This window comes from Dasypus novemcinctus, chromosome X (assembly GCF_030445035.2).
Source record: "Dasypus novemcinctus isolate mDasNov1 chromosome X, mDasNov1.1.hap2, whole genome shotgun sequence".
Classification (NCBI taxonomy): Eukaryota; Metazoa; Chordata; class Mammalia; order Cingulata; family Dasypodidae; genus Dasypus; species Dasypus novemcinctus.
Window position 1 is genome coordinate 156,023,023 of NC_080704.1, and position 23,753 is coordinate 156,046,775.

General features: G+C 40.3%; 1 protein-coding gene and 1 pseudogene across 2 annotated transcripts; both read right to left on the bottom strand.

Moving 5' to 3' along the window:
- Nucleotides 1-6,838: 6,838 nt before the first annotated feature.
- Nucleotides 6,839-14,711, bottom strand: LOC101435933 (integrator complex subunit 6-like). 2 transcript variants are annotated; one of them, XM_023585952.1, is made up of 5 exons: nt 14,510-14,711; nt 10,521-10,697; nt 7,938-8,282; nt 7,464-7,557; nt 6,839-7,110 (listed from the first exon to the last, which is right to left on the bottom strand). In XM_023585952.1, exons 1-5 carry the CDS (start codon nt 14,682-14,684, stop codon nt 7,050-7,052), a joined length of 852 nt encoding a protein of 283 aa, XP_023441720.1. In that variant the 5' UTR covers nt 14,685-14,711; the 3' UTR covers nt 6,839-7,049. The 2 variants fall into 2 exon arrangements, with proteins under 2 accessions (XP_023441720.1, XP_058147271.1); XM_058291288.1 differs by lacking the exon at nt 14,510-14,711 and adding an exon at nt 12,200-12,254.
- Nucleotides 14,712-18,976: 4,265 nt separating this feature from the next.
- LOC101439335 (nucleoporin SEH1-like) lies at nt 18,977-19,908 on the bottom strand (annotated as a pseudogene).
- Nucleotides 19,909-23,753: the final 3,845 nt, after the last annotated feature.

Genomic DNA, 23,753 nt, shown 5'->3' on the forward strand with positions numbered 1-23,753 from the left:
CTAAGGAGGCAACCCCCAACCCCATGGAACTGTTGGCTGTTTTGAGAACCACTTTTACTAAGTATCTCATAAAGACCCACAAAGAACTTGGAACTTTTCAAACAGAAAGACAACTACATACATAATTTCATGTTCCTTAAAGTCTGCTTCCAAAAATCTTCAGTGGTGACACTGAGATTATCTACAAAACAAAGATAATCCAGCTGTGAAAATCTGCTTTAAACAGAACGTAAGTTTTAAGTGGGAGTCACCTGCACCTCTGTGGGCAAAACTATGTGGAGATCATGTTTCTGGACCTCAGAAGTTCTGTTTGTTTGGGTTTTTTCAAGTAAAAACATGTTTGACAATCATGAGGTTGTGCTATGATATATAAGCATAAGCAGGGAGATTGACTAGCAGTTAATTTCACCCATCCCATGTAGCAGGTCCTAAAATTATTAGCTGGTTCCAGTAGCCCTGCCTGGCTTCCCTTCTGCAGCCAGTGAGAGTTGGCTTTGCCTAGTTCCCATGGGGAAGATGGAGGAAATGTCTTGTTTGCAGTTGTGGACACTCTCTGATTTTGAGGAAGGGTGTTGTTCATCATCATCCTTTAGTTAGTTGTCCTTGGTGAGTCCAATGAACTGGAGAGAGTAGGTGTTGCAATTCTGCTGAGATTCAGGGATCAACTGGCATATGAACAGACCAAAGATTTAAGTCTCTGGGACATATATTTAATAAGTGTGATGCTAATTTTAGGTTCAAATAAAAGGGGCAGATGAGCCATGTGTAAGGATATTGTAAATGAGTCTAACTCCTACATTGAGGAGCATATATTTCAGTTATTGTGTGGGTCTCCATCCACCGAATCAATACCCCATGTCCACTTGAACAGATTTTGTGTTGATAAAAGACACAATGCAAAAAAAAATTCTTATTTTTAATTTAAAAATTTAAAAACTTTTATTATTTTTTGTTGGCTTTATTTTGGGGGAGGTTTTGGGTTGCAGAAGGGTTGTATCTGTGACAGGGGAGGATCACTGGTGTAGGGTACTGGTCGTGGAGGGATGTGTGCAGAGGGATGCACCTGGGGCATGCCTCAGTGGTATATAAATGGGTTCATATGGTCATGGGGTCTTATCTTGGTAGGTGGAAACCCACAGAATAACTGAAGGAATATTGAATTCCCATCCTGGGGAGTCCTGCTACCTTCTCTCATAGAGTGGCAAGAATCTCCCTAGTATCTAGGCAGTGCCTAGCAAAGGAGGACAGGCTAATACGCCTATAAAATTGTGCAGTACAAAGTGTAAACTATAATGTAAACTGTTTTCCATGGTTAGTAGCAATGCTTCAATATGTGTTCATCAATTGTAACAAATGTACAGAACTAATGAAAGATGTTAATAGGGTAAAACGTGTGGGGGGAGGGGATGGGGTATATGGTAATCTACATTTTCAATGTAACATTTATGTAATCTAAAGTTCCTTTAAAAATAAAGGCAGAGATATTCTGCTGGTCTGAGCTGACCCTTTTATTCAAGGTCTTTTTCTAGTTACATCATCAGCTGGTGCTTGGTAGTAATCCTTCAGCGCCAGGAATATCTCAGCCTACATGTAATACCAGGTGTTAAAAACTGCTTTTTGACCTTTGATAAAAGGGGGAAATGGAAAGGACAAGTGAGTTTATATGGCTATGAGCCTTCGAAAAAGAGTCGGGAGGTCATCAGAGGGGTGATGCTTATGCACAACTCAGCAGGGTACCAGAGACAGCCAAGGTGGATGGAAACCCAGGTGCTGGTTCTCCTGAGGGCTGCAGCAACCCAAAGGTTCTATGGTCAAAGCAGATGGCTCTGGACTTCAGGGCCATGTCAGTTGGCCCTACTTTGAAATTTGTGTTCCTGAGTGTAATGGAGTTCGACTCAGATATAACCTTTCTACACATGCCTCTTCTGTTACTTTTACTGGACCTGTGGTTGGTGTTTGGGTTGGTGTATACTAGGGAGACCTGAATCGCTGGACTATCCATATGACAGCCAGGCCCTGAGCCTCAGCAGACTTGCAGCTCCTACCCTCTGGTTTATTGGACTTACTCTGGCCAGCTGACAGGGAGGTGAAGAGGGACAACCACCACACCAGAGAGCCAAGAGTGCCTACAACTGCAAGCAGGAGAATTGCATCCATCATCCGTGTGGAATCTAAGCTCCCTCTTGATGTAGAGGGGGACTGGACATAACCTTCCCAGGGTCCACAGGATGGAGGAATAGAGTATAGATTAGAGTGGACTTACTGGTGTTCTGCTGGGGAACTATTGTGATTATTAAGGGAGGAAATTGTGATATTGATATGGAGAAAGTGGCCACGGTAGCTGCTGATGGTCGGAAGAGGGAAGAAGAGATATGATGTGGGGGCATTTTCAGGACTTGGAGATGTCCTGGGTGGTGCTGCAGGGTCAGATGCTGGACACTGTGTGTCCTGCCATGGCCCACTGGGTGGACTGGGGGAGAGTGTAGACTACAATGTAGACCACTGTCCATGTGGTGCAGCAGTGCTCCAAAATGTATTCACCAAGAGCAGTGACTGTGCCATGATGATGGAAGAGGTTGTTGATGTGCAAGGAGTGGGGTAGGGGGTATATGGGGACCTCATATTTTTTAATGTAACATTTAAAAGAAAATAAAGAAGAAAAAATGTAAAACTTTTGATATTTAAAAAAATCAAATTAATGCAAAAAAAAAAAAGGAATTGGCTTTGTTATTTACTGCCTCTGTGGCCTTGCTCACCACCTGATCTGCCTCAGCCTTACGTTCCTCACCAGGGAAGTGAGGTGAATAGTTTCTTCTCAGAGTTCCTCAGGAGGAATGATGGAAGTTAGAAGTTCTCAGTATCAAGAGCACAGTACCAGGACAGAGTTGGCACTCGAAAACTTTGGGGGATAATGAAGATGGTGATGATAGTGATAAAGGATGAGTTCTTTAGGTTTTTGTCATAACTGTAAGGAAACTGTGGTGAATCTAAACCATACAAAGAGGGTCTTCGAAGGTGTGGGAGACACCTTATGGAAGCACCTGTGGGAGCAGCTTATGGAACAGTGGAAAGGTCAATGTGCACTTTGGAGTCAGGCTGGCAGTCCTGATTTGATACGTTAGGTTTTTGCTTTTAAGCAGAATTTCTGCTCTTGAAAGTGAATTGGTTTTCTGAGTAATTCTGCTTGAAAGCGCACCTTCTTGGTATGGGTATGGGTTTTCAGAGGTAAGGACATTCTTTCTTGCTTGATTGTATCAATTTTGCAGAAATTTCCAACTGTCTGCCTAGGAGCAGGAAGCCTTATGTTGTGTTCTCTTTGTTTTTCTTCTTCTTTCTTCTTTATTTTCTTTTAAATGTTATATTAAAAAATATGAGGTCCCCATATACCCCCCACCCCAACCACCCCACCCCTCTCACATCAACAACCTCTTCCATCAATGTGGCACATCCACTGCACCTCGCAAATACATTCTGGAGCACCGCTGCAGCACATGGACAGTGGTGCACATTGTAGTTCGCACTCTCCACCAGCCCGCCCAGCGGGCCATGGCAGGACACAACAATGTCCCTGTTAAGAATCACATTGGATTTTGGGATGAAAGATTTTCTTGTCCTGCAGTTAAATCCTTGTATTTTTATTCTTTAAACCTAAATTTCATCAGGAATCTAGTTTCCATTTTGTGTAGCACAGTCCCATTACTGTATAGGGTTTAAGACCATGGGCTGTGGAATGACGCACACCTATGTTTCAATCTGGATCCAGCTACCAATCAGTTGTCTGACCTAGGACAAGTGACTTAGTTTCTCTGGGCTCAAGTTTCTAAGCTGTAAGTGGAAAGGAACCACTGGGTTCCTTAATACGTAAATCCTCTTGAGATGTCTTTTCCAGTAGAAGCAGCTCTTCTGCTCCTTCCTGCCTGTGAAAGTTATTTTCTCTGCCTGAACAACCTATAGTGGTCTCCCCTGACATACTATTCTTGCAAGGCACTGGTGATCCAAAACATTATTGTAGTCAACCAGTCAGAAAAAGGGCACATGATAGTCAGGTGATCAATAAAGTTTTACCTTAGGTTCATCTCACAGTGGGCCCAGTTGGAACCTGTATGCACCCTCCTGTTATTTTTCTAGTTACAGAATGCGTAATTAGAGAAGAAATATTTAGCAACTGGTAGAATTTCCTCATTGGTTCCCTATGTATGAAGTGATAGCCATCAGGGTAAGATATGATAATTGGAAGCTACAAGAAGTGCTTCTACTGATTAAAAAATAGCAAACCAAAAGCAATACCATATTGCTGGAGGAACAGAAGTGAATTGTGCCACCATTAAGGATTTGAAAGATGCAGGAATGGTGATTCTTATAACATCCCTTCCTTATTATCTATCTGACCAGAAACAGAAGGATCTTGGAGAATGACAGTGGATTATCATAAAGTTAATCAGCTGATGGCTTTAAGAGGAGCTGCTGGACCAGATGTAATTTCGTTGCTTGAGCAAATGAACACACAGCCATGTACCTGGCATACACTATGGATAAGGAAAATGTTTTGGGAGGTTTTTTTTTTGGTCTTTTAAATATCACCAGAAGCAGTTCACTTATACCTGTAAAGACCAGTAATGTATCTTTATATCCTACCTCAGGATTATATCAATTCTCTACCCTTCAGTAATAATCTAGTCCTTAGGGAACTTGATCACCTTTACCTAATATCAGACATCACATGCAGTTTTGTTTTGTTTTTTTGATTTTTGTTTTTGCATTCATGATATTTTACTGGTTAAGAAGGAAGTAGGAACTATTCTAGACTAATTCGTAAAACACATACATGGCAGAACTTGCAAAATAGTTCCAAAAAAAAATTGGGGGCACTCCAACTTACAGAAATTTTTAGGGGTTCAATTGTCTGGAGTATGTCAGGATAGCATGATAAAAAAAGTTGAGTGGCAAGTTGGTACATCTTGCTCTTATTATCACTACACAAGGAACACAATAACCTGTGGGCCTCATTATATAAGGTGCTAACATGTACCTCATTTGGTTATGCTATTCTGACCCATTGCTGAATGACCTGAAAACTGAATTTTGAGTGGGGCCCGTAATAAGGGAAAACTCTCTGAACCTGTACTCATGTCCTCAGGGGGAGTTCCCGATGACCAGTTTATTGAAAAAAGAAAAGGAACTTGGGCGTGGCTTACAGTTGTTTCTTCACAATAGGCTTGTACCACCTGTATTAATTTTTTTTATTGCTCTGTAACAAATCACCACAAACTTAAAATAATACACATTTATTATCTCACAGTTATGTAGGCCAAAAGTCCAAGCAGGCTCTACTGGCTTCCCCGCTTAGCGTTTCACAAAAACAAAATAAATTGTTTTACAGTCTGGGTGCTTATCAGGAGAACCTTTAAAAAAAACTATTTCCAAGGTTTTTCTGGTTGTTGGTAGATTTAGATCCTGACAGTTGTAAGGCTAAGGTACCCATTACCTTCTTGCCTCTCTCAGCTGTGGGACACTCCCCCCCACCTAGGCCCAACCCACTACCTTCTCAAGTAGACCCTCCATATCTAAAACAGCAATGGTGCACTCATGGCCATGGTGGTAGGGAAAGGGGTTAATCATGGGCTCAGCAATATGGATTTCTACTCATCAAGGTCAATCTCACAGCAATCATTGCTGAGTGCCCAATCTGCCCAGCAGAGACAAACACTGAATTTCTGATGTGGTTCTCTTCCCCAGAATGAGAAGTACCACAGGGAAGAGTGATTATAGTGGATAACTTCCATCATGGAAGGGGAAATGCCTTCTTACTCAAATATACTTATTCTTGATATCCAGTCCCCACCCTACTCCTGGTAGTTTTGGGGAAATCAACATTCATGGACTTAGCTAATGCCTCATCCATCAACATGGTATTCTAAACAGCACTGATTATAAACAAAGAACTTGTGTCAGAGGAAATAAAGTATGGTAATGGGCCTATGCTTATGGAATTCATTGGTTTTATAATGTTTGCCATCATCCTGAATTAATATTTCAATAGAACACTGGAATGGCCTTTTAAAAACATAGATATGGTACCAACTAGGTGGCACTAACCTGCTATAATGGGCCATTGTCCCACAGGAAGTGGTAATGCTCTACATCAGCATCCATTATATATGCCACTGTTTCTGCCATACCCAGGATTCACATCTCCAGCAGTCAAGCAGTGGCAATGGGAGTGTCTCCACTCATTTTACCTGTAGTGATCCACTAGAAAATTTTTCTTTCCTGTGTTCATGACTTTAGGCTCTAAAAGACTAGAGGTCTAAATTCTAAGGGGAGATAGGCTTTCTAAGAGGACATCACCGTGATTCTATTAACTGAAACTTGAGGCTGCCAGCTGACCATTTAGGACTCCTCATGCATCTCATTCAACAGGCAGAAAAGGAGATAACTGTACTAGCTAGAGTGATTGAATCAGAGTATCAAAGAGAAATTGGATTGCTACTAAACAGTAGGTAAAGGGGAAGTGCGTCAAGAATGTCCAGAGCATTTTGTGGTACTCCTATGTTTTATGGTTAAAGTAAATGGAAAATTACAACAACCCAACTGAGGCAGAATATCTAATGGTCCAGACCCTTCAGGAATGAAATTTTGAGTCATCCTACCAGGCAAAGAACCATGACCAGCAGAAATGCTGGATGAAGTCAAAGGGAATATGAACTAGTAGTGAAAGAAGGCAATTATAAATGCTATGTGACCAGTTGCAGAAATGAGGATTTTAATAGTATTTTGACTATGAGTTAATAACATCTTCCTACTCTTGTAGGAAAACAAACAAATAAAAAACAAAGTATCTTTTCAAAGAAAATTCTTAGGGCAAAAGCCACTTTTTATTGAGAAACACTCTTAAAATTTATAAAACTCCACTGCTTTTTCTTAGCCTCTGTAAGTTTCACAAATACCCTATCCATTCCACACCAAAGAAAACTTTTCCTCTTTTCTTAATGATCATTGTTGTAACATAATTAATTGTTTTCGAAGTGAATATCATGTTGAGAAGTTGATCAGAAACCAGTTTTTTCTAGGAACATCTCCAGGTGTTTAATTAAGTGCCATCTTTTAAACCTGAAAATAAAAGACATTTCGTTACCCAAAATGATAATGAAGCACCTATGACATGGGAGGCATGGTGGTTACAAAAAGATTACAATAAACATGGGAATATAAAATACATCCTCATGGTAGGACACAGTCTAACAAATACCAAGCCTACTGCACATTATGGTGAGTATGGAAGACTCCGTGGGCTGGAAAGAATGGTTCAGACACAGATAATATCAACCTAAAGCTTGTGGAGACAGTGTGACTAAGGGCCAAGGTTTGAGAAAACCAAGGTGGGGCCTCTTACTCACCCCACCCTTGTTCTATATTAGGTCTTACTGCTTTAAAAAAATGGAAGAATGTTTATTTTCACCTACCTTGTAGCTTCCTTAATAGTAAATTCAACAAATTGTTTCTTGACTTCTGGAGGACCTTGCACATCTTCAAGCAAAGTGAAGATTCTTTCATACTCTGAAAGTATTTTTTTAAAATTCAGTATTTCGATAATAAATAAGAAGAGGAAATAGAACTCAATTTAAAGCACTGACAACCTCAACAATCAATCTTTATGGGCTGGAAAGTTACATGAAGTTTGTTGTAAACATTTCAACTAAGAAACCTGAGTATATGTACTAAGGACACCATTGGGAACACTAACAAATAAGGAAAAACAATCTAAAAGGTATACTGGGGACCACTGGTACTTTTAGTCAAAGTAAAGATCATTGTCCTATATTATATGAAAAACCAATACTACAAAAGGATGTGCCTCAAAGGTAGCTTTTATCTATTCTAAATAATAGAACAAGAGGGATTTCCTATTGCTTAAATGATAGACTTTCACTACTTACTTCGTCCAAACTTTCGAACTTCCTTCATTAGTTGACATTTTATATAATCATTGCCTTTTTGTGGTGCACTTATTTGCCATGTACTTGGCATGTTTTCCAAGGTAGACAGTACTGTGCCTTTTGGGTCATCAACAGAGAGATTGCTGTCAATGGTTCCTCCTATTTGGGCAGCAGTACCAGGACCAGGATTGGTACTTATTCCATCTTCCTTGGGACAAGTTAAATCATCGGGCTGAGTTTTAGGTGGAATACCATCCCCTGCCATATTCTCAAGTTGTGGTGGAATAGATGATGTTTCCTCATTTTCTGGCTTTTCTTCATGGACATCATGAATGTCAGTAGCATCTGGAAACCAAATGAAGAAGTTGATCTGGGAGATAGGTGCATTTCATCACCTGCACAAGTATATCTCTGTGCTTTTTGGTTTTGAGGAAATTATTTTATAAAACAAAATTAGTAATGGGCAGAGAGCTCAGACTCCTGTTGTATTATAAGGAAAGATAACACAACAAAATCACCTTCTTATCTTCTTGGCACTATAAATACATGCCGAAATCAAGTAAGATAGTATAATTAATAAGCAAATATTCACATATCCCTGGTACTCATGATTTAGCATTGTAGTCTTGCCTATTAGAGGTTTTAATTTTGCAAATCTCACATGATTTCATGACTTTATAAGTACACATATAAACTGCCATGTTTTACTGAGCTTGAAGCCATACAACTTGGGTCCATGTCAACCTGTCTACTCTCTGCTCAAACATTTTGCAAAAATAAGGAGGACATCATGTATGAAAGTTCTATTTCCACTCCATTACCAAACATCCCTGTCTGGATGGTTCTTTTCATCCTATTCTCTGCCTCAAAGGAGTAGGTATTTTTTTTTTACTTAAAGCAAAAAAAAAAAATACTACTTCTTTTACTCAACTGTGCCAGACAATGGGAATCAGCATGGAAGGTGACACAAAGAAACATTCCCTACTCTTATGGAACTTATATTATTTTGGGGAAGTCAGAGAGTAAGTACACAATATGCTAAAAAAATTACAGTTTTAATTTGTATTAGAGAAGTAATCAGGGATGTGATAGAGAGTAGGTGAGGACAGGATGAGGAGCTGTCTTTGAGCAGAGCTTTGGAGAATGTGTGGTAAGGTAGTGGTAAGGATAAGTGCAGAGATCACCAGGAGGAATGAGCCTGGTACAAAAGAGTAACAGACAGAGAGGACAGAAAGCATGGAGGAAACTGATAGGAACAGTTTCAGGAGAGGATTGCAGGTTCCAGGTCATGCAGAACCCTTGGACTATTGTCAGGAGTGTAGATTCTATTCTGAGTGAAGAGAAAAGTTCATGAAGGATTTTTCAAGAGGAGCTTGCAATGATATGAATTTCTTGTTGCCCTGATCATTTTGCCTGCAGGTCAGAGAAAACATTAGATGGAGGTAAGAAAGGAAGCAGATCAGAAGAGGAGCTATTGTATTAGCTTGGTGAGAGACCATCCAGTGGGGACTAGAGGGTTGGAGAGAAATGGTGGGATGCAGGATTTATATGGAATGGCAAGCTGTCTGCACTTGGCTGATGGAGCAAAGTGAGAAAAGAATAAAGGGAAAATTGTGGGGGGAATCTAAGTTTCTTGGCCTGAACCACTGGGTAAATGTAAATGACAGGAGTGTGCAGGAGGCAGCAGGCAACAGCTTACTAAAGCAGATGGTGCCCAACCCTTCCTGTCTGTATTCAGTGACTGCACATTGGAAGTTTAACCTCAACTATGGGGACAGTATTTTCACTAAGGCAATCTGCAAATATTACATATCAGGACTTCTCTACCCTCGCAATCCCTCTTCCCATGTACAGCTGGTTGTTTCACCATTACCAGTGCACTGTTTGTGAATGCTGGAAATAAAGAAGTTTGGGAGGATAAGTTCAGGAGCTCAACTTAAATACATTTAACTTGCGGAGTGTTGTCTATTAAACACCTAATTAAAAGATGTCAGGTAAGCAGTTGAATTGGAGCCTGCAATTCAGGAGCAAGTTGAAGTCAAGAGATAAAAATTTGCACATTTTGTAATGTAAATCATTTTAAAGTCCCGAGACTGCATGAAATCACCTATGGGCTTAGTGTAGTAAAGAGTACAGAGCCCAGGAGAGGGTTTGCAGATCCCCAATAACTATAGGTGGGAAGAGAGAGGAAACTCCAGAAAAGGAAAATGAAAAGGATTTGCCAGTAAGTGGGGAAGAAATCTTGGAGAGTGTGCCTTATGGGAACCCAAGGAAGTTTCCATGGAGGGAGTCAAATGCTGCTGAGAAGTCAGTGGCAACATGGAGCAGACACTGGTGATTTTGACAAGGGCCATTTCAGGCAGGTAACAGACTGCCTTGAGTGAGAGCATGAATAGGAGGTGAGGACAGGCAGAAAGCCAGTGCAGACCCCTCCTCTTGTTGAATGCCTCCTCTCCTACTGCCTCGGCAACCTGCTTTATCCTCCAAACCCCAGCAGCCACTCCAAATGGTGCACCTCAATAGAGCCTCTCCCTTCCACTTGCAAACATGCTCAATTTTTCCATCCCTTAGAGGCATAACTACCATTTCCCTTTGTCTCAGCTGGGCATTCAAGATGTGATTCTCCTTCTTCCTCTTTCATTAGCGGCAGGTCCAAACTCCGCTTTCTCTTTGATGATGTAGGACTGCTGGGCTCTCCAAGATGTTTCATTTTGTTTTCAGGTTCTACAGCAAATTCATCTACTTTCTCCATCATCATTCCTGAGAATCATCAATAAACATATTCCATTAAGAACAAAAAGTGTAACCATCAGGGAAGTGGCTGTGGCGCAATCAGTTGGGCTCCCGTCTACCATATGGCAGACCCTGGGTTTGCTTCCCGGGGCCTCCTTGTGAAGGCAGGCTCGACTGCACTCTGTGGAGAGCCACCGGCCCGGGCACTGCAGAGTGACGCCAGCCCAAAAGCAGCGCGGAGCGCCGCTGGCCTGCAAGTGCTGTGGAGAGCCAACTCAGCAAGGTGACGCAACAAAAAGGAAGACAAGCAAAAATGCAGAAGAGCGCGCAGCGAATGAACACAGAGAGCAGACAGCAAGCAAGCTGCAAGGAGGGGCAATAAATAAAAAAATAAATACAGGGAAGCAGACTTGGCCCAGTGGTTAGGGCGTCCGTCTACCACATGGGAGGTCCCCGGTTCAAACCCCGGGCCTCCTTGACCCGTGTGGAGCTGGCCCATGCGCAGTGCTGATGCGCAAGGAGTGCCGCGCCACACAGGGGTGTCCCCCGCGTAGGGGAGCCCCACGCGCAAGGAGTGCGCCCGTAAGGAGAGCTGCCCAGCGTGAAAGAAAGTGCAGCCTGCCCAGGAATGGCGCCGCCCACACGGAGAGCTGACGCAGCAAGATGACGCAACAACAACAAAAAAGAAACACTGATTCCCGTGCCACTGACAACAACAGAAGAGGACAAAAAAAGAACACGCAGCGTGTTTGCTGTGTGTTCTTTTTTTGTCCTCTTCTGTTGTTGTCAGTGGCACGGGAATCAGTCAACTGGTTGGCGGGGTAAGGGGAGAGATAAATAAATCTTAAAAAAAAATACAGACACAGAAGAATGCACAGCAAATGGACACAGAGAGCAGACAGCAAGCAAAAAGCCGCAAAGGTGGGGATGGTGGGGGGGGGGGCGGAGAGGGGAATGTAACTATCACAAAACTGCAAACAATTTTCATATGCATATACAATCATGCATTTTTATGGTTAAGTTTTATTTATATACCAGAGACTTACTGTCCTCCAGCAAACACTATTCTCAGAAACAGAACTGAATTTTAACTAGTCGAGGTTAAACAAGGAGAACAGTAGTATAAAAGGTGTTGTCCAAAGTCAAACATGGTAGGACCATGCACCTTGGATAGGTGGCTTTTCAATGTTTGTTGGAGATAATGGTGAGATAAGATCCAGTGGTGTCCTGGGTGGTATCGCAGGGACAGATGCTGGACATTGTATGTCCTGCCATGGCCCACTGCGTGGACTGGGGGAGAGTGTAAACTACAATGTGGTGCAGGAGTGCTCTAAAATGTATTCACCAAATGCAATGAATGTGCCACACTGATGAAAGGGGTTGGTGATGTGGGAGGAGTAGGGTAAGGGAAGGGGGGATATATGGGGACCTCTTATATTTTTTTAAAGTAACATTTTAAAAATATGAAGAGAAAAAATATATAGCTTAAAGTTGTTATTATCCTAGGTTAACCCAAGAATATGCCTCACCATTATCTGAATTAAACATGAGGAACAACTTTCCCGAACCTTTTGAATTTCCTGTAAACAAAAAGTACAGAAAAAGGAAAACATTTTCATTGAGCATTTACTACCTGCCTGATATTCTTCTAATTGATTTACATGCATTAACTCACTGAATTCTCTGCATAGTTGGGTAAAGTTTATATTCTCTATTGTTACAAACGAGGCATAAAAATAATAAGGAAAATGCCAATTAATTGAGGACTGGAGTGAGGTGGATTGCATTGAAACCTACGTTTTAAAAAAGACTTATTTTCTTTATCCCCCCTCCCTCATTATTTGTGCTTGCTGTCTGCTCTGTGTGTCCATTTGTTGTGTGCTCTATCTGCTCATCTTTTTTTTAGGAGGCACCAGGAACTGAACCTGGGATCTCCCATGTGGAAGAGAGGTGCTCAATTGCTTGAGCCACCTCAGTCCCCTGGTTTGTTGTGTCTCTCATTGTCTTTCCTCTTTGTGTCTCTTTGTTGCATCATATTGTGTCAGCTTGCCATGCCTGCCCATTGCACCAGCTCACTGTCTTGCTTGTCTTCTTCAGGTGGCACTGGGAACCAAACCCCAGGATCTCTCATGTGGTAGGCAGGAGCTCAACTGCTCGAGTCACATCTGCTTCCCTGAAGTCTACTTTTGTTACAGAGGATGTTTTTGCATGTTCTATGACTTAATACCAAGGGTCTCCTCCATGAGTGCAGATGTATATACTGCCTACCACCCCAGAGCTGAAAGACAGCAACCAAAGAAATCTTCCACCTTATGGCTGAGATAGAGCACCTAGGGAATAGCTCCACACACAACAAGCTAGAGCCCCATAAGGAAGAATCCCACCCAAGGTTAAGTTAAAGCCCACAAATAAGTATTCTTTCCCATTGCTGAGTTAGCGCCCTTAAAAAATGTGCCCTCCGGTTTAGACAAAGCCCCCAGAAAGGTGGTTCGCCACCTCAGTGCCTATTTAAAGTATCCAAGGAAAAGTTGCCTGCTCCCTGGTTCTTAGATAGAGCATTCGAGGAAGACCCTATACACTGTGTTGATATTAAGCACACAACAATGATCTCCACAGCCACCAAAGCTAGAAACCCCAAAGGAGAGCCCTCACCCAGGGGTATGGTAGTGCATACAAGTAATCATCCTCTCACTTCCTGCAATGCTGACCACATCTTGTTGGAGAAGACCAGTTGTAATGCAAAGTATGACAGTTTTCTTGTGGTGCCACACTGGAAAACTGCCCCCTGGAACTAGAAGTGTAGCAAAGAAAGGAAAATCACTTTGCCCAGGGATGAGATAGACCATCCAAGAAAAATACCTCTCCTAACATGGCTAAATAGGGAGCCCTAGGAAGTGCTCCTCTCACAGGGCTGAGATAGGGCTCTCAAGTAAAAGCCCCACCCTCTCATGGCTGAGTGGTGCATTCAAGGAAGAGACCACCATAGCAGTGCTGCTGCGAAGCATCCAAGATAAAAGCCCCTACCCCAGGACTGATATTCAGCTGTCAAGGAATATTCCCCCCTCACAGAACCAAGAGAGAGAAGCTGATTAACAAACTCCATTGTAATGCTGAGATAGAGCATCCAAGGAAGCAACACTCACTGCAAAGCAGATATAAAGCACCCAAGACAAATTCCCCTCAGGTACTGAGACATCGCGCCTGAGGTCAACTTTGCCACTACGCTGAAATAGCTCACTCAAGGAATAGTGTCCCCACCTGAGAGCTGACACACAGAAATCAAGAAAGAGAGCTCCCCGACAGAACTAAGATACTGTATCCAAGGACTGTTCCATTACCAGTTCTGTGATCATTACCTAAGTAAGAGTCCCTGACAGGGACCCATATAAAGCACCCAAGGAAAGCTCCCTCAACATAGCTGAGATAGGGCACCCAAGGAAATGTGCTCCCTCAGTACTGAGAGAAGCCCCCAAGAAGCCCCAATCCAATGCTGAGAGAAAGCACACAAGAAAAAAGTGTCGCCATCTAGACAAACACCCCTGGAAGGGTCCCTTCCTGGGCAATGTTACAGCACTGAAGGAAAAGCAGCACTCACAACCAGTGTTGAAATCCTGACCTTGTTGGAGGAGCCTGGAAGCAACTCACAGAAGTGCAGTAAAGCTGTTGTGGTACCTCACTTGTAGAACTTTCTAGAAATATGCCTTCTGGGAGTTGCTGGGGATTCTGGGAAGTTAGTCCACCAGGAAGTCTCACCAGAGGCCCTCTGATATATAACAAACCAAGGGGATTGCAAGCGAAACTTATGGCTGTGAGGAACTGATAGACACCATACCACACACCTCTTGGACACTCGAGAAGGTGCGTGAAGCCAGAGAGTTGTGCTGGAAAAGCCCCTGTGCAGAAGCCTGAACCAGGAAGCAAAACATCCCCTGAAAGTTCAGTATGGCGCTCTCTACAGGCAAACTCCAATCCCAACTCTGACAGGATAAAAATATTTAAAGGGACAAGACTCATTTTCGCACAGCAGGCCAAAAGGGTGGAATTGGAGCTGAGAGGCAATAAACTGATTACTGGCATGCTACATTTACAGATTAAAGGAGGAATGTCATAAGATCATACTAACAAATGCAGAAAACCCTGTGAAAAAGAAAATGCAGCTACACTTGATGTGTAAAAGCTTAAAAGCATTTGTTAAGAAAGATATCTACCAGAAAACTACAGTGCACATTTATTCCTAATGAAGAAACATTAGAAATAGTCCTTGTAAAATCAAGAAAAAGACAAGGATATGCACCATTCTCACTTCTATTCAACAATGCATTACAGAAATTCTTAGCTTGCACCTTAAGACAGAGACCAGGAGACTTCACACAGGGTGAGCTCTGTGAGAGTTTAAATAAGAACAAGCCCTAAGGACAGGATTTTCCAGAGGGCTGCTGGACACTTCAAATAGCAACAATTCACTGGGAATGAGCCTCTTTTTTTTTTTAACACAAACTTGTTATGATCCCTCCAGTAGCTGGTAAGTTACTAGTTATCAGAAATACTGTACTTGTGAGACTTTTCGTTTTCAAGGGTACCACAGAGCAAAGGAGAAGGGAATGGAAATACAGCAGATTAAAACATCACACCTCGGATAAATCCCATTTGCTCATTGTGTTTAATTCTTTTACGATGTCGTTGGATTTGATTTGCATATATTTTGTTGAGGATTTTTAAAAAAGATTTATTTATTTCTCTCCCCTCCCCCCCCCACCCCGGCTGTCTGTCTCTGTGTCTATTTGCTGCGTCGTCTTTGTCCACTTCTGTTGTCAGCGGCATGGGAATCTGTGTTTCTTTTTGCTGAGTTATCTTGCTGTGTCAGCTCTCCATGTGTGCTTCGCCATTCCTGGGTAGGCTGCACTTTCTTTCGAGCTGGGCGGCTCTCCTTACGGGGCGCACTCCTTGCGCGTGGGGCTCCCCTACGCGGGGGACACCCCTGCGTGGCAGGGCACTCCTTGCGCGCATCAGCACTGCGCATGGCCAGCTCCACACGGGTCAAGGAGGCCCGGGGTTTAAACCGCGGACCTCCCATGTGGTAGGCAGACACCCTAACCACTGGGCCAAGTCCGCCGCCTGTTGAGGATTTTTACATCTTTATTCATAAAAGAAATTGGTCTGTAGTTTAATTTTCTTGTAGTATCTTTACCTGGCTTTGGTATTAGGGTGATTGGCCTTATAGAATAACTTAGGTAGTGTTCCCACCTGCTCAATATTTTGGAAGAGTTTGAGCAGGATTGGTATTAATTCTTCTTGGAATGGTTGGTAGAATTCATCTGTGAAGCCATTTGGTCCTAGATTTTCTTTATTGGGAAGTTTTGATGACTGATTCAAATCTCTTTACCTATAATTGGTCTGTTGAGAAATTTATTTCTTTGAGCCAGTGTAGGTTGTTTGTTTCCAAGAATTTGCCCATTTCATCTAGGTGGTCTGAATTTGTTCATAGTACCCTCTTAGGAGCCTTTTTATTTCTGTGGACTCAGTAGTGATGTCCCTACTCTCATTTCTGATTGTATTTATTTGCCTATTTTTTTCTTTTTTTGTCAGTCTGGTGAAGAGTTTGTCAATTTTATTGATCTTTTCAAACAACCAACTTTTGATTTTGTTAATTTTATTGTTTTTTATTTTAAACTTCATTTATTTCTGCTTTAATCTTTGTTATTTCTTTCCTTCTACTTGCTTTGGGTTTAGTTTGCTGTTCTTTTTCTAGTTCCTCCAAGTGTGCAGTTAGGTCTTTGATTTTAGCTTTTTCCTCTTTTTTTAAGTTTTTGTTGCTTTTTTTACATAGGAATGATTTAATTTTTTAAAATAATAATAAACTTTATTTTTTAGAAAAGTTTTAGATTTGCAGAAATTACACCAAAAATATAGGGAGTTCCCATATAAGGCTCCCCCATACACATACAGTTCCCCCTATTATTAACATCTTACATTAGTGTGGTACATTTGTTACAATTAATGAACCAATATTGAAGCATTGCTACTAACCAAAGTCTATAGTTTACATTATTGCTAACTTTTTTCGCTGTATACTTTTATAGGTTTTGACAAATGTAGGAATGATTTATTTTGTATACTAGTCAGTTGCAATATTAACCTATAAAATTTAAAACCATTCTTAATATGTCTCAAAGGCAGAGTAAACTTCATTGTCATGTACTTTCACATTAACCAGATGACAAAGCATAAGAAACTTAGGACCATGATAGCAATTCAAAATAAAATTTATAGAACAAGCACTTTAAAGTCAGCTACTGAGTGTAACTTTCACAGTTAATATTGCTTTTACATATCTTATTTCACCAATGGCTATCAATTAATGAAGCAAATGTTCCTTTGATGCAGAAGCACAAACAAATTTAGGATCCAAATACTGCGTTCTGGCTGTAATACATGCAAGACAAACCCCTAAATTAGAAAAATCTTCTGAAAGAAAATGAAGAAAAACAAATGAAGCCAGGAATTAAATGCATTTACAAGCATGTGAATAATGTCTTTAAAATGTGAAATCATTGTTTAAATCCCTTCATTCTCAGGTAAGGGTTAAGAGGTCAAGGCATATATCTGGAGGTCGGGCAGTATCAGCATCGCAAGAGCTCTACCAGAGGAGGGGGGGAGGAGGAGGAGGAAGGACGGTCTCAATCCAGCCACTGGGGAATCCAGAGGGGGAAAGAAATACCTGAAACAACAAAGCAGGAACAAAACACGAAAACAAAGCAGAAAAAAGAGAGAAAAGAAAAAGGAAAAACCAAAAGGAAAAGAGAAAAATAGTAAATACAAAGAAACTCAAGGAGAAGAAAACACATGCTGGGAAAAAAATAGTTTAGCACATTCATGCCAATACTAACAATATAATAACAAAACTCGAGACCCTTACTCAAATCAATATTGTTTAAGCAAACATAGAAATTGAAAGAAACATAATCTGTTAAACTTAAAAAAATTTTAAAAATCAGTATGAATTTTAGTCATTATTTTAAATATATAAAGCATTTTCCAGTCTGTCAAAAATATATTTGATGTTATCCTGCAAATTTGCGAATCAAATCTTTTTTTTTTTAATTTTAAGCATTGCATCCTTAATAGCAGCAGCAGGCACACCTTTTTCTGTGCATACATGATAGTAAGAAACAGTTCAAATACACTTCAGACAGTATGGCTAGCTATTGCAACATACTTTTGAAGAAATGCAATCATTGAACATACTGTATAGTTTTTCTGTAAAAAACTTTAGAATAACTACAGATTTTTCATAAGTAAAAGGGCTCAAAGAATGTCATATTGTTGTCCTTCTGCTATTTTATCATTTATCTGTAATATATATTTTAACAAACTTAAAAATTTATATCTTTGTCATCAAGGTCAGAGCTCTAGGGGATATGAATTAATGGAAAGAGTTAAGTTAATAAAATCCTAGGACATGGAACATTGACATCTGTTTGCATGCACAATTCCAGTAAAATTTTAACTGCTTTTCAAATTATAGTATATTTTCAAATTTTGACTTGGAAGAAACCTTAAGCCATGGAATCATACCATAAAAATATACAAGCATATATTGGAAATATTTATCCCTTTAGTGAGTACTAATTAAAAATTTACAAAGGTATTTTCATTTTACTACCAAATTATCAATGAACCAATACAAAATGCCTAAGTTGGGTACAAACTGTACAGTCAAATTACTTTCATTTTGTTACTACTACTTCTCTCACTCTCTTACTAATATTTTTGAAATATTACAAAGAAATAGTTGTCCTGAATAATATTACATATAAACCACTTGTACAGAAAGTAAACAAATTAGCACTCAAACCAATCTTATGAAAATTATTTATTCAGTCTTCACATTGAAATCATAAAAATGCATATTTTTAGCTTGCTGTTCTAGAAAACAAAAGAAACAAGCCTATATTTTCCAGTGGGATCCTCCTCCCATCCTCTTTAAATAATGATAATTGTCTTCATTTTTAAACTCCTGTTTTTCATTTTTAAACATTTCAAAAAACTTTGGTGACAATGTCTCAACAAAAAGCCTCTCCATTAATATTTCAAAAGTTTCAAATAGTGTCAATAAACTGGCTAGTACAAAAAATTAAAATACACAGGTTTTTAAAGGCCTTTTGGACAGCATTTAATAGTAACCAGGCTGATGGTTTATCTTAGGAGAGGTCAAATGTCACTGAGGAAGGGGGAAAAGGAGCTGTCTCCATTCCCTTGTGCATGCAACAAGCAGTAAACAGCAAAGTTACTGTGTTAGCTTGCACTCAGCTGTGCTTTCTGCCAGCAGAAGATCCAGTTAATGAATTTTGTAGATTTGGAATATTTGAACCTATGGAAGGATTTGAGTTTCCCTGCTGAGATTTCCCATTGATTGAGCTCTCATTATCATTCAAAATACTAGTATACTTCCAATTGTCTGTATAAACAGCTTTCCACAATCTTACACAGCCATTCATTACCTGAAGATGCTATTACTGTTCCCATTATATTCCATCTCATTTTCCAGACCTGAGAATTATGATTATCAAACTGAGCCACTACATGAATTTCAAATTTTCTTGGCCAACCAGAGGAAGTAATTTGTTTCCTCACAGGTTTTAAAAAGTAAAAATTCTCAAATCTTTGGTTGCTATGGCCAGAATATGGAAAGACCTTCCCAAGTTTGGAGCAAACACAATATAATGTACAGGGTCAATGAAAGTCAAAAGACTTTTGGCTTTTGCATATTTTCTGGTGTATTTACTATATTCAAAAATCTGTACCTTGGCCATTGCATTTGGAGTACTATCATCACTTACTGCAGTTGTCATGGGAGAATGAGCACAGAAGTTTGAAGGGTTCCAGGAAATAACAGCTATAGCTCAGCTTACATGAAATCTCATGCTGCAGAGACCACTGACTGCAGTTCATAACATCTGGGGCCTTGCATATTCTTACAATACCATCTGCTGAACAAGTTGCTAACGTAAGACCCATATGTTTTGGAGCAAATTTCGTATCAGTAACTGATGTTCTGTTATCCACTAGAGTTATTCTCTTATCCCAGTGACAGTCCTCAGTTTATCATTTGATTTTCCTACTATTTCTTCCCCCAAAGCAGCTTTTGTTCAAAGGACCTGGAAGCTAAAACCTGTAGGTGTACCTTGTGAGGAGCATCTGCAGTACCATACAAGAAAAGTACCTCAGGGGAGACCATTACCAGTTTTTCAGGTAAAGGGGAAACAGCCTTCTCAGGAGGAGTGGAAGAAATATTTCTGCTGGCAAAGAAAATTCAAAGAATTTAGGAGTTCAGGGTATACAGCTTCATCAGAATCTGCCCATGTGTCCTCATTACAGTTTTCAAGTAACATTTATTCTCAATCATTGTCCTAATATTGACAAAAGAGTCCTTACCAGTTTGGGACTGCAATTTCTGTTGTAATGCAGCTGCCAACAGGATTAGACTTTGGATTTGGCTTTCCTGAATGTTATTCCTGCGGCTACGTGAGATAACTGTTTCTTTCAGGGCTGACAGAGAAGCTTCAAATCAATTATATGGATCTTGACCTGGGAATGTAATACCATGAGCACATCAGTTTCTTTCATTAAGTTCAAAAGCAGTTAGAAGCAACTAAACAACTCCATTATACTCTTTATTTCATCTAAATATTCTGAGGTAGGATGTACTTGGTCACTCACAGATTTGCCGTTTATAGACACTTGATTACAGGTATCTAAAAGTGAAAATCTGAGTATCCCTTTTGCCACTTCCTGACATGGACTTCCAGGGCCCTTTTCAGAGTGAATTCCTATAAAGTGCATTATTGGAATGCAGGCTCAGGCACAATGGAGACTTTCAGTAAATGACTGCTTAATTACTTACATAGCACAAAAGGTTCAATGAGGGATACTTATGCTGCCTGAGAGTGGGGAGGAATAGGGGTAAATGGGGGCATTTTGGGGCCATTGGGGTTGTGCTACATGACATTTCTATGACAGATATATTTTGTCATAGCCTATAAAATTATGCAGGGCAGAATGTAAAGTATAATGTAAGCCATAATCTACAGTTAGTAGCAATGCTTCAGTACATGTTCATCAATCATAACAAATGTACCGCACTAATGAAAGTGGTGTTAATGTGGGAAAGTGTGGGAAAGGGAGAGGATGGGTCATATGGGAATCACCTATATTTTTTATGTAACATTTATGTAATGTAAAGCTTCTTTAAAAAAATAAAAAGAAAAAAGGTACAGGAACCACTCTCAGGTCCTGAATCTGCATCAGTCAGGTTTCAACCAGAAAAGCATAACCAGGAGGAGATATTAACGTGTTTCTTTGTGTATGTATGTATGTATATATATACACACACACATGCACACACACACATTTTCTGTCTCCCTATCTGATGCTGAAACAGGATATTCATTCATTGAGAAAGTGAAGATCAGTAGCTGGCCAAAACCAGGACAATGAACTGGAGTCCTCACAAGGATGGATAAAAACCCATTTCCATTCCTGTTGTTTGATTCACGGAAATGGCTTTGTTTAGCAGTTGGGGACCTTCAGAAAAGAACAAAAAGACCAAGGCACTGATCTAAGTTTAGGTGTTTCAGCTTAGGTGTCTCCTGTTCTCAGCTTAGGTGTATCCTCCTCTGAGAAGCCTTACCTGTCTATCACATTAAAAGTGCCATCCATTCACTTACTATCACATCACCCTAATTCAACTTTTTGCAGAGTGCTTACCATTATCTGACCTTTACTCTGGTTTATTGTTTTATCTCTCAGCAAGAAGGTAAGATCCATGAGAACAGTGTTTTCTACACTGTTATGTCTTGATATATGCCTACCATTTAGTAGGTTTTCCAAAGTATAGAATGACTAATATGTTATTTAAAATTCCCACAAGCCCAGGAAATAGATTCTCATTTTACAGCAGAGGATACTGAAAAGATTTTAAAAGTTTAAGTCATATGCAATTAATGGTATACCTAGAGCAACAACTAAAACCAGGTCTGTGTTTATACACAAAGTTCTTGCCACCAGATTCTGCAACCTCAGGTTCCCATGACCAAAGTATCCCATTGCTTCCTCTTGGCAAGTTACCCTCCTTCCAAACATTCCCTACTCACTCTTCCTTCCTGACAGGTGTGAAAGGGAAAGAATCTAATACTCATCTGTCTCTATCTAAGCCAGTCAGTTCTGACTCCTCCCATTTCTCTCAATCAGCTTATCCCTGTGGTCTTTTTCCTGTGTTCCTAAAAGAAGATAATTACAATCAGTGAATGGCAAGCCTTGAACCTCTATAGCTTATCACCTCTACTAGATCCATGGTCATGATTACTGTTTCTTACATTCAGCACCAACACCAGAGAAAATATTAACATTAACTAAGCACTAACAAAATGCCAGGCATTTGGCCACGCCTTCTTATATTCATTATCATGTTAATTTCCCACAATAACTTTACAGGTTAAGAGCTATTATATCCACCTGAAAGGTTAGTACACTGAGTCTGGAGAGACTAACATTCTTTTGGACTGAATTGTGTCCTTTCAAAATATATGCTGAGGTCTTAACTCTGGAAACTCAAAATGTGACCTCCTTTTGGATATTGACCCATTATAGATGGATTTAGGCAAGTTGAAATTAGGCCATACTGCAGTATGGTGTAACATGACTGGTGTCCTTATAAGAAGAAGAAATTTAGATGCTGTCAGACAGAGGGAAGAAAGACATGGATTATTGGCATGCCACCACCAGAAGCTAGGTGAGAGTCAGAGGACAGACTTGTCTCCACAGACATGGAAGGAACCATGATCCTACTGACATGTTGCTTGAAAATTTCTAATCTCCAAATCTGTGAAACAAAATACTCTTATTTTAAGCCATCCAGTCTGTGATACTTTGATACATGAAAATAAGACACTTGTCCAAGGTTTGTCAACAGATAAATAGCTGAAACTAGATTGAAACACAGGTGCACTTCACTCCAAAGCCCATGATTTTAATCATTATATAGTAATAAGACTGTACTACAGGAAACTAGATGCTTAATAGAAGTTAGGTCTAAAGAATAAAAATACGAGAGTGACATCATGAACATGGTGATATAAGACATCTCCTGGCAAAGTCTCCCTTCAGAATCAACTAAAAAATGACAAATCCTACTTGCTTGGACCACTGGAGGACAATAGAGACTGAAGAAGTACTCCTCAAATGCTGACTCTAAAAAAAAGAAAAATATTCTCCAAGGTCAGGTAGGAGATTTGAATCCTATACCGGCCAGTCTGGAATCCTCCCCCACATTCAGTCACATGCAGCTTCAGAGTGGCCCCTCCCAGTCATGGATGCAGACCATAGAATCACTCTCAGCAGTGCATTAGAACCCCAGGCATATACAAGCACAAGGATCCAAGTCTGCAGAGACTCAGGACACAACACAAGTGTCTGTGGAATGCCACACACAAAGGGCCCCCAGGGAAAAGAAACAAAAGAGAGCAAACATGTCAGAACTGTTGGCAGTAGTTGTGCATGATCAATACAGTTTCTGTTAGTGGGATCATGTAAATGAAAAATGGACATTTCTGGATTGATCCACTTTTGTGACTGACCCCATCTAATTCTCTGGAGCAAGACTCCGACTCCCTAACAGGGAAAAAGCAGAGACAGAAATATCTCACAGAAAAAAGGGGCGATTTCGGAATTGCTATAACACAGTATGGGTACCAGAACTGGAAAGTATAAGGAAAAAAGAGTCACTGAGTGAGAGAGAGAGAATTGAAAGAAGTCATAGGACCTGGGGAGAAAATTCTGCACAAAAGCAAGAAAAATCAATAAGGATGCCAAGAGATGAAACAGAGGAAAGGAAACTTTCTCCTGCAGGTGAAACAATTGCACAAAAAGAGCAATCTCAAAAAATTGTACTGAATATCCAGAGCAAGAATCAGATAAAGAACTGAGAAAATCTTAACAAAGACAAGCTACCCCAAAGGTCCAGAATAAGTTGGACCAAGTGTCAAAGAAGAGCTGTAACACAAAGCAAACCAACACTAAAACCTA

Bases quoted from the DNA above. Each gene is read 5' to 3' on its own strand.
- LOC101435933 (XM_023585952.1), bottom strand. From the start codon at position 14,684: ATGAGTCTTGTCCCTTTAAATATTTTTATCCTGTCAGAGTTGGGATTG. The intron at 10,698-14,509 runs GTGTGTGGTATG...GATGATTCTCAG, and splicing joins CCTTCTCGAGTGTCCAAGAG to GAATGATGATGGAGAAAGTA. The intron at 8,283-10,520 runs GTAGTTATGCCT...TTTGGTTTCCAG, and splicing joins AGCTGAGACAAAGGGAAATG to ATGCTACTGACATTCATGAT.